At 41.7% G+C, this 18,168-nt stretch overlaps 1 protein-coding gene across 1 annotated transcript in view; it reads right to left on the reverse strand.

The window, feature by feature from the left end:
- Positions 1-18,168, reverse strand: part of nptnb (neuroplastin b) — a 45,736-nt gene that overhangs the window by 12,119 nt on the left and 15,449 nt on the right. Inside the window, exons 2-6 of the mRNA XM_061765644.1 lie at positions 14,567-14,914; positions 7,339-7,513; positions 6,633-6,727; positions 473-606; positions 117-390 (exon numbers count right to left, since the gene is read on the reverse strand). Coding sequence (XP_061621628.1) covers positions 117-390; positions 473-606; positions 6,633-6,727; positions 7,339-7,513; positions 14,567-14,914 — 1,026 coding nt within the window. The remainder of the gene's footprint in view (positions 1-116; positions 391-472; positions 607-6,632; positions 6,728-7,338; positions 7,514-14,566; positions 14,915-18,168) is intronic.

Genomic DNA, 18,168 nt, shown 5'->3' on the forward strand with positions numbered 1-18,168 from the left:
TTTTGAACAGGGCATTGCTTTTACATTTGTCTTTCTTATTGCAAACACACAAACATGGCAAATAAATACAGTAAACATATACATCTGACAGTCAGAAACAGTTTAGGTTCTCTTACCATCAATAATGTCATCTGGCCTCTTGCGTTTCTCATATACGACGATGATTACTACGAGGATGATGATTTCTGCGAGCACTCCCAGGAACGGCCAGAGCGGTGCGAGATGGCTTCTCACCCGCAGAATGGTGATTTCTGCGGTGGTCCCGATAACGTTGGTCGCATTGCACTCGTACTTCCCAGGATCTGTATTTATATCCAAGTTTATGATGTTCATCTCTGTGTAGTTGTCTCGACTGGTTATGAAGAAGCGTCCAGTGGAGTTGTCAATGTCCTGAAATGGTTAAAGGGCTTAATGAATGTCAAAAATACATTATATTTAAGTTTATTTGGTAATATCAATCCAATTATCTTACTGTGGCGGAAGTCCCTTCCAGTTTACGCCATGTCCAGGTGGGATGTGGATACCCGACTGACTTGCAGTAAAGCATAGCATTTTCCCCCTCATTTTTATTTTCACTTCGTTTATGGCCGGTGATAACAGGTTTTGCTACGATAACACATAGAAATAGATTGTTAACGGAGCTAAACTGAAGGCAACATGTGACAGAAGAAGAAGAGCAAGGTATAATACAGTGTGTGGATAAGTGTCCTGGTAATACAAAAAGTTTAAAAATACATTGTAGATTTCGTGCAAGCTTTTACCAAGCATATGCTAACATAAATAGCAAATAGCTAATACCATACCGGCTAATGACTAGCATGGAAATGACCCTTTTGTACTAGAATTTGTACTACACGTAACACTTGACTTTTCCTAATTCTCAACCACCCATGTTAACGACCAAGGCACAGACCGATGAAGGAAACACAAAACTCAAGCTAGTTCATTCCTGCAATACCGATAAAGGGCCACGAGGTGACAGTATCATTCTCCAAACACCTTCCTACACCTTCCTATTTCCTCTCAACTACACGTTCAAAGCTTGACTAGATTTCATTTCATTTTAGTTTTATTTTACATTGTGTATGACAGAATAGGAAAAGTATTGTATTGAAAATCACTGGCAGAGTTCATGTAGGCTTCATTATTGTGATAGTTTGACTCTGGAACAAATTAATGTATTTTATGCTATGGATTTTTATTTATTTATTTGTAAAGCAACTAGCGTCACAGAACAGACTGTGTTCGACTTTGGAGGCTCCAGTGTATTTCAACTCTATAATGTCTTAGTTAAAAAAAAAAAAAAAAAAAGGTGTCTCGATAGACCCCAAATGATGTTTAACACTACTATTCCATCCATTTTCTATAGCACTTGTCCTAGTTAGTGTTGTGGGTGAGCTGGAGCCTATTCGATCTGACAGGCAAGAGGCAGGTAACGCCCTGGAATGGTTCACCAGCGAATCGCAGGACGGTTTAACACTATTTTATACTTAGTTACCCTTTTTATTTTCATCAGAAAGATGGAAAGCCTTTGAAAGACCTTTGGCCAAATGAGGTTTTCCCAGACAGATGGTTCTGACCAGTAAAATCTATAGTTTCGGTGTACCCCTATGACCAAATCCCTGCAATGAGTAAGATCACAGTGCAAGATGGCGAAAAAAAGAAAACATATCAAATCATATTGAGGTCATGAGAGGGAGGGATCAGTGACGTATTAGTGCCTTCAGATTTTGCATTTCAAAAACTCCAAATTGTATTCCACAAAACAGAATGCAATGCCAAACGAATTAAATAAATTGGTTTTGTTTAAGGAACACTGGGATAATGTCAATTCAAAACCGGGGTTAGAAAAGCACTGAGATCAAGCGCCAAGTCACAACAATCTGCCAACAGAAGAGGTGAGACTCTTCATTTGACTTTTTTCTCGGTGAGAGGAGAACAACTCTGCTGCTAATCCACCAAAATTACAATAATTCCTTCCATGCAATTAAGCGGGATAAGACCCTGAGTGATAATTTTTTTCAGTTGCACATGGATAATGGAGCAAGAGGGGGGTCTAAGCTCTTTGGTGACATCACCCCCACTCTAATTATGGAGCCCACGTGCTGCCCTGAGCGGAGGAGTGGCCAAGCTCATTTGCGCCTTATCCCTGCCCTGTATTATGTCAACGAGTGACAGTGCAGGGACAACTGTTCGAAGTGGCGCCAAACCAGCAGAAACCTCAATTTCACACTCTTGTGATTATTAAACTGTTTGTGCCAGGCGGTCATAAAGAGCGTGGACGTTTGAGGAGGGCCGAGGTCATAGCTGTCAGAGAGGAGGATGCGCATGAGGATGTCATTGGATGACTGAGGGACAGTTAAATTAAATCCTCAGTTGGCAGCTTTCAATCTGATTTGCTTGTGATGATTGGCAGGACTGGCCAAAAGTCTTAGGCCAGCACTAGCTTTATTTTTGTCAATGACCTTGATCACAGCAGACAGTTAGTATAAAACGATTTCTTCTATTTCTGTTTAGGGCTTTTATGGTATTATTGGAATTGTTTATCTCCCTGAATCATAACGGCATCTTTCGTGACTGTTTGTCTTCCTCCATGAAACAGGAAGTGGCCTACTAACTGAATAAAATATATATGGTTAGTTTGATATCTGGGTACATGTTAGAACACCATGTTAGCATTTTAGCATTTCATCCGGTCTCATTAGCTTTGTGCCTCACTCCAAGGAATTAAAATTCTTGATTGCCGATAGCGTGTTTTTGTACTCAGGTTGCTATCTTGCTATACTGTATGTTAGCATACCAAATGTTAGCTTCTTAGAATTGTGTCCATTGTAGAGATCAGGACCTGTCCATTGAGGGACACCTTATGCCATAAGCGGTACAGAAAATGGAAATGGTCCATAGTTAGCCTCGTTATGCCAGAAAATCCAAAAAAGTGCTATTACTGGAATTATCCAGACACCTGGATTATAATGGTGCAGTCTCCATCCATTTTACGTACCGTTTATCCTCACTTTGGTTGTGGGCGTGCTGGAGCCTATCCCAGCTATCTTTGTGCGAGAGGCGGGGTACACCCTGAACTGGTTGCCAGCCAATCGCAGGGCACATATAAACAAACAACCATTCACACTCACATTCACACCTACAGGCAATTTAGAGTCTTCAATTTACCTACCATGCATGTTTTTGTTATGTGGGAGGAAACCAGAGTACCTGGAAAAAACCCACACAGGCACGGGGAGAACATGCCAACTCCACACAGGCAAGGCCAGATTTGAACCCGGGTCCTTAGAACTGTGAGGCAGATGTGCTAACCAGTCGGCCACCAATGGTGCAGTCTGTCTGTTCATATTCCTTCATGAACTAGAATGTAGCCTACTAAGTAACGAGCAAGATGGACCAACAAACGAAAAATTACAGTACATGTTAATCTGGGTACATGTTCACATACCATATGTCAGCATTTTAGCATTTCATCTCGTCTCATTAGCCTCCTGAAATATTGACTCCAAGGAATGATGTCAAGCCTTGAACTACTGCAGCGCTATTTGACTCACTTTGCTTTCCTGTTATATTACCATGTATTAGTATTTTACCCATAGATATGAATGATAGGATAGGACCAACGCATCCTTTTTGAGCTGTGTGACTACGGTGATGCAAAGCTAGTGGGTGCCAAGTGCCAATGCATTCCATGTGTGTGGAGAGCTAGTAAACAAAAAACAAGGATGCCTGCACATTAAACTGCATTCAGTTGCATAAACACACAATGCCTTACAATTACAACAAGGCAACTGGGAATAAAATTTGAAAGGTAAAAATATTTTTGGGCTCTTTTCTTCAAATGTTCTGTGTTAATGGCACATGCTTTGACATTGACAAAACTGTAAATTTCATGAAAATCGGTCAAGAAATGAGCCAGTTATGACTTATTTTCAATGTCTATCAATTGGCTTTGATGGGAACGTTGCCCCTGCCAATGTGGCCGCGACATAGGCATGTCGCTAAGCCGCGGAGGTACAGCTTGCTGGCATATCTAGTCTCTTCATATCTGTGATTTTACCCATCTCAGTAGACTTTTACACCTGTCCATGTAGGCACGTGATATTAAAAAATTAACATGGGCCAATAGAAGGCGACGCAGGTTGTTATCTTGCTGGCTGTTAGCATTGGTAGACAAACACAAAGTTTTTTTTTACATTTGTTGACAGTTGATTTAGTGGAGGTCTGTGTTTTAACATTCCTGTATTTTCTTAGTATAGCATTGCTAACACAACAACTATGACTTTAGCATAGTACAGTATTTCAATGTTTTATGTAGTCTACATTTATCAATGCTGGAATGTTCCATGAATAAATTGAGTAGGTTCAGGCTTTTTGAGGTACCAAATGTGTAGCAGCGGTGAGCTTAGTATCACAGACAATAAACTCCTGTGCTGCCACAGGGATGGCTGGGATAGGATTCACAGCCTTAATCCTACAACATCACAGAAGCCTCCATCTGTTGCCTCTAGAGCTGAGTCCTGCAAGGATGAGTGTGCCAAGGACATTGCAGGCGAGGGATCTCAGCAATTGGCTGCCAAGAAGCGCAGTGCAAAGCTGGCTAGCATAACAGCGGGCTCGCTACCTAGGTCACAAAAGATTGCAAATTCCTCAATAAAATTAAAAACAGCATTTTGGGAAAAGTGAAATAAATGTTAGCAGTAGCTCTTTCTGACTACTGTTTGTCTAAGGACAAACTCATGCACTCTGTGTCCAGTTAAAAGGCTGACTTGCTCCCCGGACACACACACACACACACATATAGCAAGTCTCAGCCACAGGCCTGCGGCCGTGACGACGGCCACGACACTTCACTTTGAATGCACACGAGTCCCGTCAGCTCTCGAGCCAGGAAAAAAAAAATACACACACATGCTCATCACCCGTGTTACGCAATCAGGCGGGGCTCTTAGACAACTGTGGAATAAGAGGCAGGGCATGCTCAGTATGCAGCCTAGCCATGCCACAGCAAATTGGCTTATACAGGGTATGTAACACACGCAGATTCTCTTGAACACTTGCCTCTTTTTTCAGGGAAGATTGATTCCTTATTCTTGGCTGTTCGCTTGTGTGGAATAGCACACGAGTTAGCTCGGTTGGTTTGCTTTTCTAGCCATTATTAATGCTGTTTACATATACTGTTAATCAGTCCTTGGTTAACCTATTTTTTTAAACACAAAACCACAAGAGAGTTTCCGTTTTGACACGTGACACTGGAAATACCCTGGAGAAGAGCTCTGTGTTTGCATGCGCTCTGAACATTTGCAGCCGCCTGTCCATTTTGTTAAGACCATCATCTGAGCGAAAGCCAAGAGTGACAACAGCCTCGGGAGGGCTTCCTGTCATAACCATTGCACAGGATGAGTTCAAACATCTTTGTCAACAAGGAGTCACTTCACACAGCCGTGGGTTGTAAACTTTTGTAGGGCATCTTTATATCGCCATTGCTCAGTAAGAAACCAGCGATGGTCTGTCTATCCATCCAATCATCCAATGCTATACCGCTTGTCCTCATTAGTGTTGACTTTAGGCAAGAGGTGGTGTATACCCTGGACTGGTCGCCAGTCAATCACATGGCAGTGAGGGCATGTCCAAATCCCCCATCAGGAAATTTGGCTGTTGTTCAATAAGTCGCAGAGAGAGAGCGGCTAGTAGGGTTGGGAGAGAATATCGATATTACAATGTATCATATTGTTGTATTGTATCTCTTGCAGTACAATATAAATACACAAAAGGTCCCTACATACTGCACATGGTTTCAAGGTTATGAACGATGCGCAATAAACTAGATTGAATGCTGTAAGAATACATCATCATGAGGCACAAGAAGTCAAGCCCATTTACCACCATAATCAGTGTTTTTCATTTGATTGATACAAACTCCTGATAATTATCACCACTGCATTAGCGTAGGTTTGTGATAGACGGAACTTTCTGACTTACGAACAAATTCTGGTTATGTCACTGCCGTTGTAAGCCGTGAATCCCTTGTATTGTCTTCTTTCCATGTCAAAGTACATAGAGTGGTGCACTTTCCATCCATGTAACTGTCAACATTATGTCTAAATGACAAATGAAGGGTTTATTTTTTACCTTGTGTTTTAAACGATTGGCTCCTCTTTGCTCTGTTCCTGGTACTATTTCTATATTAAATGAACTTGTTCATGAAGACTTTCTGTAAGTTGTATCTGCTTTAGTTGCCTAGATGTCGTGATGTATTGAGATTTGATGGTTTTCTTCAAATTTATTATCCTCAATCGCTGTTTCATGTTACTATAATTCTTGCTAGTGAAATATTGTGTTAATACCATCGTGAGATACTCTGTGATTACCATTTTGGTGGTATTTGACCGAATGCTCTTTACTGCCGGCCCTGGCATTAAGCAATACAGAAACATAAAAGGTGGCGTCCTGACTACTACTCCATTACTACCTACGAAGCCAGAAAATTACTGGATTAATTTTGTACCCTCATTCCATGTCAGTCCCATTTATACACAACAGCGACACAGTTGTACAGGCAAGGGGACTGAGAGACATTTGTGTCATTGACATCACAAAGGTTCAATTACACAACACAATAATCTTACCTTTTACTTCAATTGTAGCATTTGCATTTGGAGCCATTTCAAATGTGTATACACACATGTATTCCCCAGAATCGTCTGCCCGTGGTTTACCAATTCTGCAACAACACAGAATACTTTAGTCCCTTATCTTAAACCGACTAGTCACTCAAACATATGAAGTAAAATACTCCTGATTAGTTCGGACTACAGCAGCTAGAACCCGGAGGAACGGAGAGCCTGTAGCAAACAAAGTGTTGGCATGACGCTGGGATATTACAGAGCAGCAGCTCAGGATTCTGCAGGGAAGGGAACCATGGGCATATTAGCCGTAATCTTCGGAGTATCACTGATGTAATGTGACAAGGAAGTGACCAATTGGTCTTATCTTGTGGCTAGGGAATCTGTAGTATGTCTACAAGGGCGACAGTGGCTCTGTGCTCCACTGATGATACCTTCGTGACAGTGCAAAGTTACGAGTTAATACTGAAGGCCAGAGTTGATCACTTTTAGTATAAATTAAGTTCTATATCAGACTTAATGTTTTGCTTGTACATACAAGCCAATTATCACCATTTTCATTGGGAAAGATTCAGACAGGCCTTTCAAATCAGTAGGCCTACTGCCAGAAAGCCAATCAGTATGCTGCCTTAGTCTTGACAAGGTCAGATATATTTTGAACCTTTAATTCACTTCAGTATTTTCTCCACTGCCGTCCTCAAAGCCTTACCTGTACGCTGTGCTCCTCTGCTCGGTCCGCGTGTTGGCAATCTCCCGTCCATTCTTCACCCAGAAGCTCTCCGTGTGCGGGGTGTGGGCAGTGGTGAGGTTGCAATGTAGAGTAACTGGTACCCCAGGGGAGTCCGCCGGCAGGATAACCTGATCAGAGGCATTGATCTTTGGTTCTGCAAGACAAAGGCCTCAGTGTACTTCTTGTACTTCTTCAATATTCAGCAGCTCCATTAAAGGCTGTATGCTGGCAGAGTGAGATATCTGTGGACGGCCTGCTGTGGTATAAGTCCATGTATCAAACGATTTTGAGAAACCTCATAATAACTCGTTTAAGAGCAGAAAGATTTCAGTCATTCATTTAGAAAGGATGAAAAAAAAATCTTGATACACTATCACTGTGGAATATTATATACAGTACTGTACTGTGAAATAGTGTTAGTCAACCCCTTGCTATTTAAATGACTTTTTTTTTTAACGGCAGTCTTTTGGTCATTGGTAAAACAATAAATGGTTGGACAAATAGGGGATGTTGGGCCAAGGAAGAACACGATGTATTGTACTGTAACCGATTGAGTCACAATGGCATCAACGGAACCGAACAATCAACATGACATAATGGCAATTGCCTGTCTGTTCGTCATCTTCTTTGAACTAAAAGCTAACTAACTGAAGCTGCTATTTAATGACCATATGGACAAACTATGAGGAACGAATACTTTTACTTTATCCACTATGTGGAACATTAATGACCAATTCCATCCATCCATCCATTTTCTGAGCCGCTTCTCCTCACTAGGGTCGCGGGCGTGCTGGGGCCTATCCCAGCTATCATCGGGCAGGAGGCGGGGTACACCCTGAACTGGTTGCCAGCCAATCGCAGGGCACATACAAACAAACAACCATTTGCACTCACATTAACACCTACAGGCAATTTAGAGTTGTCAATTAACCTACCACGCATGTTTCTGGGATGTGGGAGGAAACCGGAGTGCCCGGAAAAACCCACGCAGGCACAGGGAGAACAGGCAAACTCCACATAGGCGGGGCCGGGGATTAAACCCCGGACCTCAGAACTGTGAGGCAGACGCTCTAACCAGTCATGCACCGTGCCGCCAACGACCAATTCGTTTATTGTTATTTTGATTATATTTCATTTTTAATAAAATGGGAGACTCTTTGATTATTCTAAAGACCTAATAAACGTGATTAAAATGTACGTCTCAGTGTCGCACTATCCCGAGGATAAGCCATAATGAATGTCGAATATATTGTACATGAATGTGGCTCAACTTCCCGTAGTCGATGTCATGTAGTTGTTCTTGAGATGGAAAACTATTGAAGGAACGGAATACCGTCATGAACTGAGTACCACCTATAATGCATTTATAATGCCAATGCCTTGGACAAAGACATATGTTTTATTACCAGCTCTGCGTTACGCATTACTTAGTGGAATAGTAGTTATATATTGTATGGTGCTGTAAGTTAAAATTGTTTTGCCAAGTTTTCAGTGGAAAATCAGCCCTAGACTAGATATAACCACAAACACATCACTGACAATCTTACATTACTGCTGTGCTGCACGACTTTGCCCTCTAAATGACAGAGCTCGCTGATCACAAGATGATTCATTTCTCAAGGACGTTGAGGGCAGAGTGTCCTCTACCCTGACTTGAGTGGGAGGCTCGCTTCCAGGACAGACTAACCTCAACGGCCATGGAACCCCTAAAGTGGAAGGAGCAGAGGGCCTGAGCATCATGAGAGCTACTGGCTCCTGCAAGGCCATGAGCCAGCAGGCAAAAGATGACCAGCTAGTGACTTCTATTAGCATTCTTCCTGCACTGCTGTATGCGCACTCGCTACAGGGAAATCACTCCCCTTCCCCCTTCAGTGCTTCCCCCACTAAACGTGTTCTATTAATAGCATGTTCAAGACATGCATACAGACACAACATGAGGTACATAAATTAACATTTAGCTAACTCGGCAGAATGGTCCACAGGCAATTCACACAGAAGGTTGTTATAAGGACGGCCTGTCAATCTCAAATGCTGAAGACTTTATATCTGCGTGAAACTCAATATAAAATGGAGGTCTAAATAGACAGGGATAACAGATTCCCTCCTGTCCCCCCATGTAACACTATTTTCTGCATAAAACAAAATCAAAATAATACATTTTCTCAAGTGCTTCTCCTTATTAGGATTGCTGATGAGCTGGAGCCAATCCCAGCTGAGTGGGTCAGAGGCGGGGTACACCCTGGACTGGTCTATAGCCAATTGCAGGGCATATGTAGACAAGCAAAAATTCACATTCACCTTCACACCTAAGGGCAATTTAGAAAACCCATATAATTATGGGGAGAACACGCAAACTCCTCACAGACATTTTCCAGCAGACATATGATATACTGTTTATATATATAAACATATACAACGTATTTATCCATCCATCCATTTTCTGTACCACTTATCCTCACTAGGATCGTGGATGTGCTGGAGCCTATCCCAGCTATCTTCGGGCAAGAGGCGGAGTACACCATGAACTAATCGTAAAAAGAGTATGCCAAAACGCTTCTTTTTGGTTTGAAATGGCTTACTTTAACCAGGACCCCTTGCCTGATGTGTAACAGTGGTGGATGAAATAGCAAAGCTTGCATTCATTTTCACCAGTGATGATCAGATAAGCTCCAGCACGCCCGCGACCTTAGTGAGGCTAAGCGGTACAGAAGACTAATGATCATCTTGGCAGGTCCAAGTCAAATGAATGGGAGTTGATGACGTGTATAACCTCAAAATATCCCCCTCCCTTTTTATTATGAACCATGTCCCCTTTCAGATGGCGTTCCCTATTAGTGGACAAACAATCCAGCACTTGATGAATTGTTCTTCACAATGATAGTAACGGCAAGGATGGTCGCCGCCCGCAAAGATCGCGGGGGCGGAGGGGGAAAAAAAAAAAGTAGGACATCAAAGGATGCGACGTCGCTATGACGCTTTGCTGTCCCAAGCTTAGCAGCCGGTTCAATTCAAATGGGCCAACAATCCAACGCTTGATGAATTGTGCTTCACAAAGATAGTCATGGGGGACGGTCATCGTGCGGGCAGCTGTGGACACAAGGTTGGCGGGGCGGAGGGGCCCCCCAAGCTGTCTTCTAAATGCTAACAAATGTCGTGATATGGACCAAGCAGAGCCAAGCTGTTTTCCATATTTAAATTGGGAAGATGAGCGATCCAATAAGAGCAAAGCTCATTTATATGTGACGTGATAAGGAGAAATCCGACTGTCTCAAATGCCAGGCAGAAAAGACCAACTAGAATAGCTTGAAAAGGGGCATTTTGGGCATTTCCCAACAAAATGATCATGCAAACCCGATGAAAGTACATAAAAGATAAAGAAATAGAAAAAAAATGACAGAAGAGGACCTTTAAACCAAAACAAACTGGAGGTCAGCCAGCATCATGGAACAGAATATTTGGGAATTTAGAAGTACCATTGTAGTATTTGGGTGGAACAAAAGTGAGGGAGACAGTAAAAATGTCTTTCTTTGTTGCAAGATTGGATTGTTGTAAAATCTTGAATAATCAGCCAGTACGCCGCTGTGTGCGGCCACCGTGACGAAAACAGAGAGAAAAAAAGATGCTTGGGGGTAAGCTATTTTATTACGCGGCCTTGTACCAAATGGACTCAAGTTTAAATAACAGCATGGTCAGTATTTTAGGAAATAATATTTACTGTACATCACTGAGTGTGCAGCTGCAGATTTGTGAACAGGGTCTATTCAGCATCAATATCTAATGTTGGTGTATTACAATGTGATATTGGTAATCTGTCTCAGCTCTAATTAACCGCCCTCCATTTTGCACCTTGGATTAAACTGTAAATGTGCAGAACAAGAGAATATGCGTACATTTTCAGACGGTGGTATGCTAAAAATAATCAACTTCCCCTAAATCATGTGATGCTCATACAGACATCCACATTTGTCAGAAGGGCCGGCAAGGATCTGACACCTGCAGCCTCTCTGGGAAAAGCTCAAAATGACTAACAACATTCCACGTCTCTCTGTGCTTCAGTAAACCGAGCAGCCGAGTATGCACAGATTAGAAAGGTCCACTCACCATTCAGTTTGTTTGACTGTTTGTGTGCACAGAGCAGAGGGTTTAAGGGCCTATAATGTCATTACTCATTCGCAGTCACACACTTATTGGCTGAGAAGGTTACACTATGCTCAGACAAGTCCAGGGAGACTGCATCATGGAAATAAAATGTCTCATCCGAAGGGAAAATGAGACACCTGATGGGGTCTGATCCTTTTATTGGATCACCACCAAATTAGAGAGCAAAAATATATCATTTTTCTCGAGACTGAACCTTTGTGTCTTCTTACATTCCCATTTACACTTGAGTGAAAAGGCTGCAGGACAAATGAAAAAATACTTAAGAACGCTTAGGTTAGCATGCATTTAGCAGGCAGTAAATACAATACAACCAAAGTAACAGTCACAGTTACGATTACAAACAGTGAAAGAATGAAATTAGCATTCAGAAGAGAAGCCAGCGATTAGGCAAAATGACGTCAGATAGAGAAGGGTAGAAAAGGTTAAAAAAATGGATAGCAACAACGTTTCTGTGTTTGTGGTCAGCAACAAGATATTTAAAGGATTATGGGAGAGACAAGCTAATAATGAAATGCTCGTATAAGTATTTTAGAGGAGATATTTTCTATCATTGCTGTTCTATGACATCCGTCTGTCCATTCCGAGCATGACAAACAAATTTTACAGCATAGTATTTGAATTAAACATGGATTTTATGGGACAGGTTTAGCAGGATAAATGTCAATATTTGAATTGCCAAAACTGTCTGTCGTACGTTTAATATTTTGAAATGTTTGACCGCAATGTCCTATCCGAATGAGGACAAATCCATATATATCCTTACAACCCGTTCCTCTCAGCTAGTATTGATAGGTAGCAAATAGTGATGTAACGATTCATTCATTATATCGATGTATCGATTTATATTCCTACGATCCAACTGGATCGATCTGTGCTCGGCAATTAGCCTTCCGGACGTAAATACAGCTATATCGATTTTAATCATTTTAAAAGGTAATCAATCGATTATATCGATACTAGAAGATAACACACTGTATTTAAGCACAGCAGGCTTTACATGGAGGTGTGTATGTGCTGTATTTCCAAGACAAAAGCTTGTAATTCCTTTTACTTTGCTTGATTTTTCAGTTAGCACACTGAAGTTCGCACTGTCAAGGTTACTTTCTTCGTAGTCTCTTTTCTTCGTTTCCCTTTCTACGCCCCACACCTAGTCACTCATTTCCGTAGTGCCCCTAGTGGTTGGACGAGACACCACAGTATGTGTCTGTATTGTTTTTTAAGCACTTTTGACCTTTAAGACGTTGGTCTGCTCGTTGGCAGATGAGGAGGAGGCGAGCGAGAATGTTTCAGGCTTACGTTTGTCCTACAAAGAGCAGGTTTCTTCATTTATTTAGCTCTATATATATTATTAACACTATTCCTAAAAGATGTTCCTTGTGAAAACCTCAAAATGCTTCATTTTTAGCCATAAGTATTTGACTGTTGAGTACAGGGATTCTCAAACTTTGGGTCCAGCTCGGGACTCCTTAAAGCGGAAATTTTTTTCCAAGGACCCCCCCCTCATAAAACACCAATTAAAAATCGATTTTCTTGGGAAAATTGGCCCAACAAGTAAAACCATAGCAGAAATAATATAAATAACAATTTGTTTCCTTTTTCTCTTTTGTTTTTTTGTGCAAAGCAGTACAATCAATCAATCTTTTATGAGGCAGACTCATAGCCCATTAGAAAACATGTACTGGATGTGTTTTCTACACAATAAGACACGAACGGAAAGTACATCAGGAAAATCTAATGGCCATAATTAGTTTTTATCAAATTCCCTTAAAATAAACACCAAGAATCTAAGAAATTTCACCTGCACTGTCGAGTATGCAGGTATTTATTTAACAGCCACAGTTTTTGGGGGCTAAAAAGTTATGAAATCGATTTCCAGTCACTGAATCGTTTTGGATTGTATCATTCTTAATGAACCAATGTCGTCCTTGAATTGAATCGGCTACCATGAATCGTGATACGAATCGAATTGTTGCAAAAATGAATCGTTACACCCCTAGTACCAAGGTAAAACGTCATGCTTCCACAAAGCTCCCAGTGGAAGTATTGTATTGATATTTGACATGGGAATCGTCATAATGCATAGTTTAATGGTAACATTAGCTTATTTTGACCTGTATCCATAAATCAATAGACTTTTATTGTCACCCATCTGCATCGTTCATCATTAAAGGTTATCTACTCATTTTATTAGTTGTTTTAAATTGTTATGATAGTTGTAAAAACAAAGTAACAGCGATTAATAATCATCTTGACAATTTTCAAAACAAAGTGAATGGGGGAGGTATGGTCTAAGGAAGATAAATGTGTTTTAAGGACAATTGTGACGGCCAATGGAGGTTGTCAGCAGTTGGTTTACTAAAATAAAGTAAGGGCAATCGGCTCTTTTCTTGGCGCCGTTGGAATCTTCCTAACAAAGCCAATGGGGAGATGTGGATTGAGAAGGCTGTACAAGTTTGAAGGACAGTACTGGAAGCCAATGGAGGTTGTCGGTAGTTGGTTTATTAGAAAGAAATAACAGTGATTGATTCATGTCTCAGTGGTGTTGAGAGTGTTTAAAACAACGTGAATGGGGAGGTGTGGTCTGAAGTGGAATTATTTTTTCAGAAGAACATTTATGGCGGCCAAGTTTGTCGGCAATTAGTTTATTAAAACAGAGTAAGTGGAATTGGTTCTGTCACTGTGTTGATTCATGAGAAAACAGCCAAATGGGAGGATGTGTGTATTTGAAGTACCATTCTGTCCACAAACGGAGAGGCTCACTAAAACAATGTAATAACACATTTTCATTGGTTCTTTTAACTACACACTTTTAACAGTACATGAAGGACAACACAGAAAATGTCTAGTTGTGAAGTAGACCAATGAGTTTGTCATCAAAAAGCAATGCTAAAAAAACCTGAATAAATAATGTGGGTAGTATTTGTTTAATTTTGTGTAGCCAGTGGCCGCTGTCTTAAGGGGAATCCCGGACAGGGTTTACAGGATGGAGTGGTTAGGCGAGGAGATTACAGGATCATTCATCAACTAAAGGACATACACTACTCACTCTGTAGCACCGAAATGGTGGCCTGGGCCCGAATCCAGGTGATGGCAGGGTTTTGTCGCAGGTCGTTTCGCCTGGGGTCGTTGCTTGCCCGGCACTCGTAGGTCCCAGAGTCTTCCAGTGTGAGGCGTGTGATACCCAACACACTGACACCATTGGCCCCGTACGCTGTGTTGATGGACACTCTGCGCTTGCGGGCTCCGTCCCACAGCTGCTTGAAGGAGTCTGCTCGGTTGATCTCAGAATACCACCACTGGATCTCCGGGGTGGGATTACCGAGTACATCGCAGTACAGCTCAAAGGTGTCTCCCGTAAGCTTAGTCTCAGACATCGGCGACTTCACGAACCCAGCTGGAAAGAAAGGGTTGATGAGGGTTAGAGCAGTAGGAAAGGTGAGTAAATGCCAAGTGATGGAGAAGGAAATTCAATGTGATTCGAGTACAGCTTGTAAAAACAAGGTATCAGGCAAAAGTATGAAAGAAACCCACATCATTCAAAAGTCTTAAGAGAAATCAAAATACCCATAGAACTGTCACCCAATTCTTCAGTCCCTCTCCCAGTGATTTACTAGAATCTTTACTAAAAATGTGTGCTGATGTTCGGAGGCAAATTGTAAAGCGTAAATATGACTTGGGACTTTGAAAATTACACTTTTGTACAACGACAATAAAAAGGGTCATAAACCTTAGTGTGTGGTACAGTTGAGAATAATAATGTGTTTACAAAAACAAGGGGGTAAAGCTCCAAATCCTCATTCTTGCTTTTACTGTATTTCCATCTATCCCTCCATCCATTTTTGTATCGTGTTTGTCTTCATTAGTCTTGCGGGGAACTGGATTGTAACCCAGTTGACTTCGGGCAAGAGGCGGGGTACACCCTAGACTGGTATACAGCTCTTTGCTATCGCAGGGGCTTTTATTTCCATACACACAAAATGCATTGGGGCCACTAGACATTCTATTGCAGATCAAAAAAGAAGAAAAAAGAACCTTCACAGAAGGTGAAAAAAAGGAATATTAGCCTGTTCCACAAAAAGTCAATGTCTTCATTTTACAAACTCAGACGTACTGTTTTTCTTACCGTAAATTACTGAACGAATATTTAGTTGTTTAACCACTGTTTCTTAGAACTGCTTTCAGGGGTCTGGTATTGCAGCCCATGACAAATGGACTACATTGTGTATAAATGTTTTTACAGTTGTAAAAGATGGCACACATTTTCAAAGATTTAGTTCTTTATTTCTTTATTTTAGGTATAGTTTTCTTGGGACGACATGGCGGGTAGTGGTTTGAACATCTGCACACAGTTCTGAGAGTTGGATTTTAATTTAGGTTCCAGTCTTCGGTGTGGACTTTGCATGTTCTCCACACCCTTGCAAGGGTTCCAGAAATATGCCTTTTAGGTTCATTAAAAACTCAAAAAAAGGTGTGAATGCTTGTTTGTATATGTGCCTTGTGATTGGCTGGCGACCAGTCCATGGTGTACCTTGTCTCTCATCCAAAGTCAGCTGGGCTCCAACTCAAACACGACCCTAATCAGGACAAGTGCTATAGAAATTGAATGGAGCAATTTGCTTCGTTTGACTTTAGTTGCAACTAAATAACAGCAGGAAAATGTGGGTCCCAGGGTGAGACCAGATGTGAACCGATGGTCTATATAGTCACAATACACCAACTGTCGTGCAGGTAAAGCACACATTACTTTAAAACTGTTCACTGTAAATATATGCTGGAGGAAAAAAAGGAACACATCTGAGTTTAATCAGTCTCGTCAGGTTCCCTGAAGACTGTTCATCAGAGGCCCTTGTCGAGTAGACGTACACTTGTCAACAATCAACCTGACTCTGGCACGTTGCCGCAGCAATCAGTGGCACCACTTTCACTTGACCTCGAAAAAAGGAAAACTTCTGGAAAGTTAACTTTGTTGGTGCTGGGAGTGAACAACATTTATATAGGTTCTTAGACGTACAGTATTTCTAAACATGCTTTAAGAGTTGGACAGTGGGGAAATAACTAGGGATGAAGGTTCAACTACATTTTGTTGATCTTGGTGATAATTATTTGTCAATATTAATTTAATACAATGGTTAAAATCTCTGGGCAGCATAGTGACTGAGCGGTGAGCACGTCTGCCTCACAGTTCGGGTTCGAATCCAGCCCCCAACCTTCTCGTGTGGAGTTTACATGTTCTCCCCATGGTTGCATGCGTTTTCTCCTGGTAGTCTCGCTTACTCCCACAGTCCAAAAACATTCACAGGTTAACTGAAGACTCTTAAATAGGTTTGAATATGAGGGTGAATGGATGTTTGTCCAAATATGCCCTGCTGACCAGGGTTTACGCCGCCTCTCGGCCAAAGTCAGCTGGGATTGGCTGCAATTTACCTGCTATCCTAATGACGATAAACGCGACAGGAAATGGATGGATGGGGAGATCTCAGAATTTCCTGAACTCCTGTTTCAATGCTAGTGTTATACTGAGCAGAATGATTTCTTCCTGGAGGAGTTGTGCCATAGCGAAGTGCTTTGGCAGTATGGCGGATGTCATGTTGTCTTTTTTAGACAGCAAATTCGTTGAGACTGAATCGACAGTCTCTGCTGTTAACCAGGTATTTCTCTGCTATATACATTGTAGGTGGAAGATGTATTCCAGTGGGACATTAAAGGTATGTAAATACATAAGCCAGCCTGCACAGTTCAATTACAAATCAAGCGCATATTAACAGCACTTCAAAATGGTTGTGGGGGAATGGAATAAAATTAATCTCCTTTAATCCTGAGCAGATATTGCTGTGACAGCAGAAACGAGGTCAACCAACCTTCAATATGGATGAGCTGGACATGGTTTTTTTAGTTGGAAATCCATTTGAAGAAAACTCAAACGACCACCTTCCCAATATACCACTGAATAACTGACACATTGGAATACCGTCAGCTCATAGTATTCCACTGGGAACCGCCTCCCTGTCTAGCGGAAACACTGCGTTATCGATAATAAAGTGGGATCCCATCGGTATTATTGCGTGAGCTGCACGTATACTAGTGTGTGTTTGGGCTTCCTTCATGCTCTAGTTCCACATCGGTAGTCAGCCCAACAACACACTGACAGCCCTAATGAACCTCATCTAATGACAAATCACCTGGACCACAGATACTCTTCTCAACATTCCCTGAAGCCTGTCAGCTGTAAAACATCCATCCATCCATCCATTTTCTTTACTGCTTATCCTCACTTGGGTCGCGGGCTGCTGGCGGGGTACACCCTGAATCAGTCGCCAGGCAATCGCAGGGCACATAAAAAGAAAAAACAACCACACGCACTCACATTCTCACCTACGGGCAATTTAGAGTCCTCAATCAACCTACCACGCATGTTTTTGGGATGTGGGAGGAAACCGAAGTGTCCGGAGAAAACCCACCCAGGCACGGGGAGAACATGCAAACTCCACACAGGCGGGGCCGGGATTTGAACCCCGGTCCCCAGAACTGTGAGGCAGATGTGCTAACCAGTCAAACACCATTCCAGCCAGCTGTAAACAAAAGAAAGCAAATAAGAAAATGACCTTAACTTTGTCCTCCATCGGTAAAGGAAATTGGAACAAAGATGCT

The sequence above is a fragment of the Phyllopteryx taeniolatus genome, chromosome 2 (genome assembly GCF_024500385.1).
Source record: "Phyllopteryx taeniolatus isolate TA_2022b chromosome 2, UOR_Ptae_1.2, whole genome shotgun sequence".
NCBI classification, from domain to species: Eukaryota; Metazoa; Chordata; class Actinopteri; order Syngnathiformes; family Syngnathidae; genus Phyllopteryx; species Phyllopteryx taeniolatus.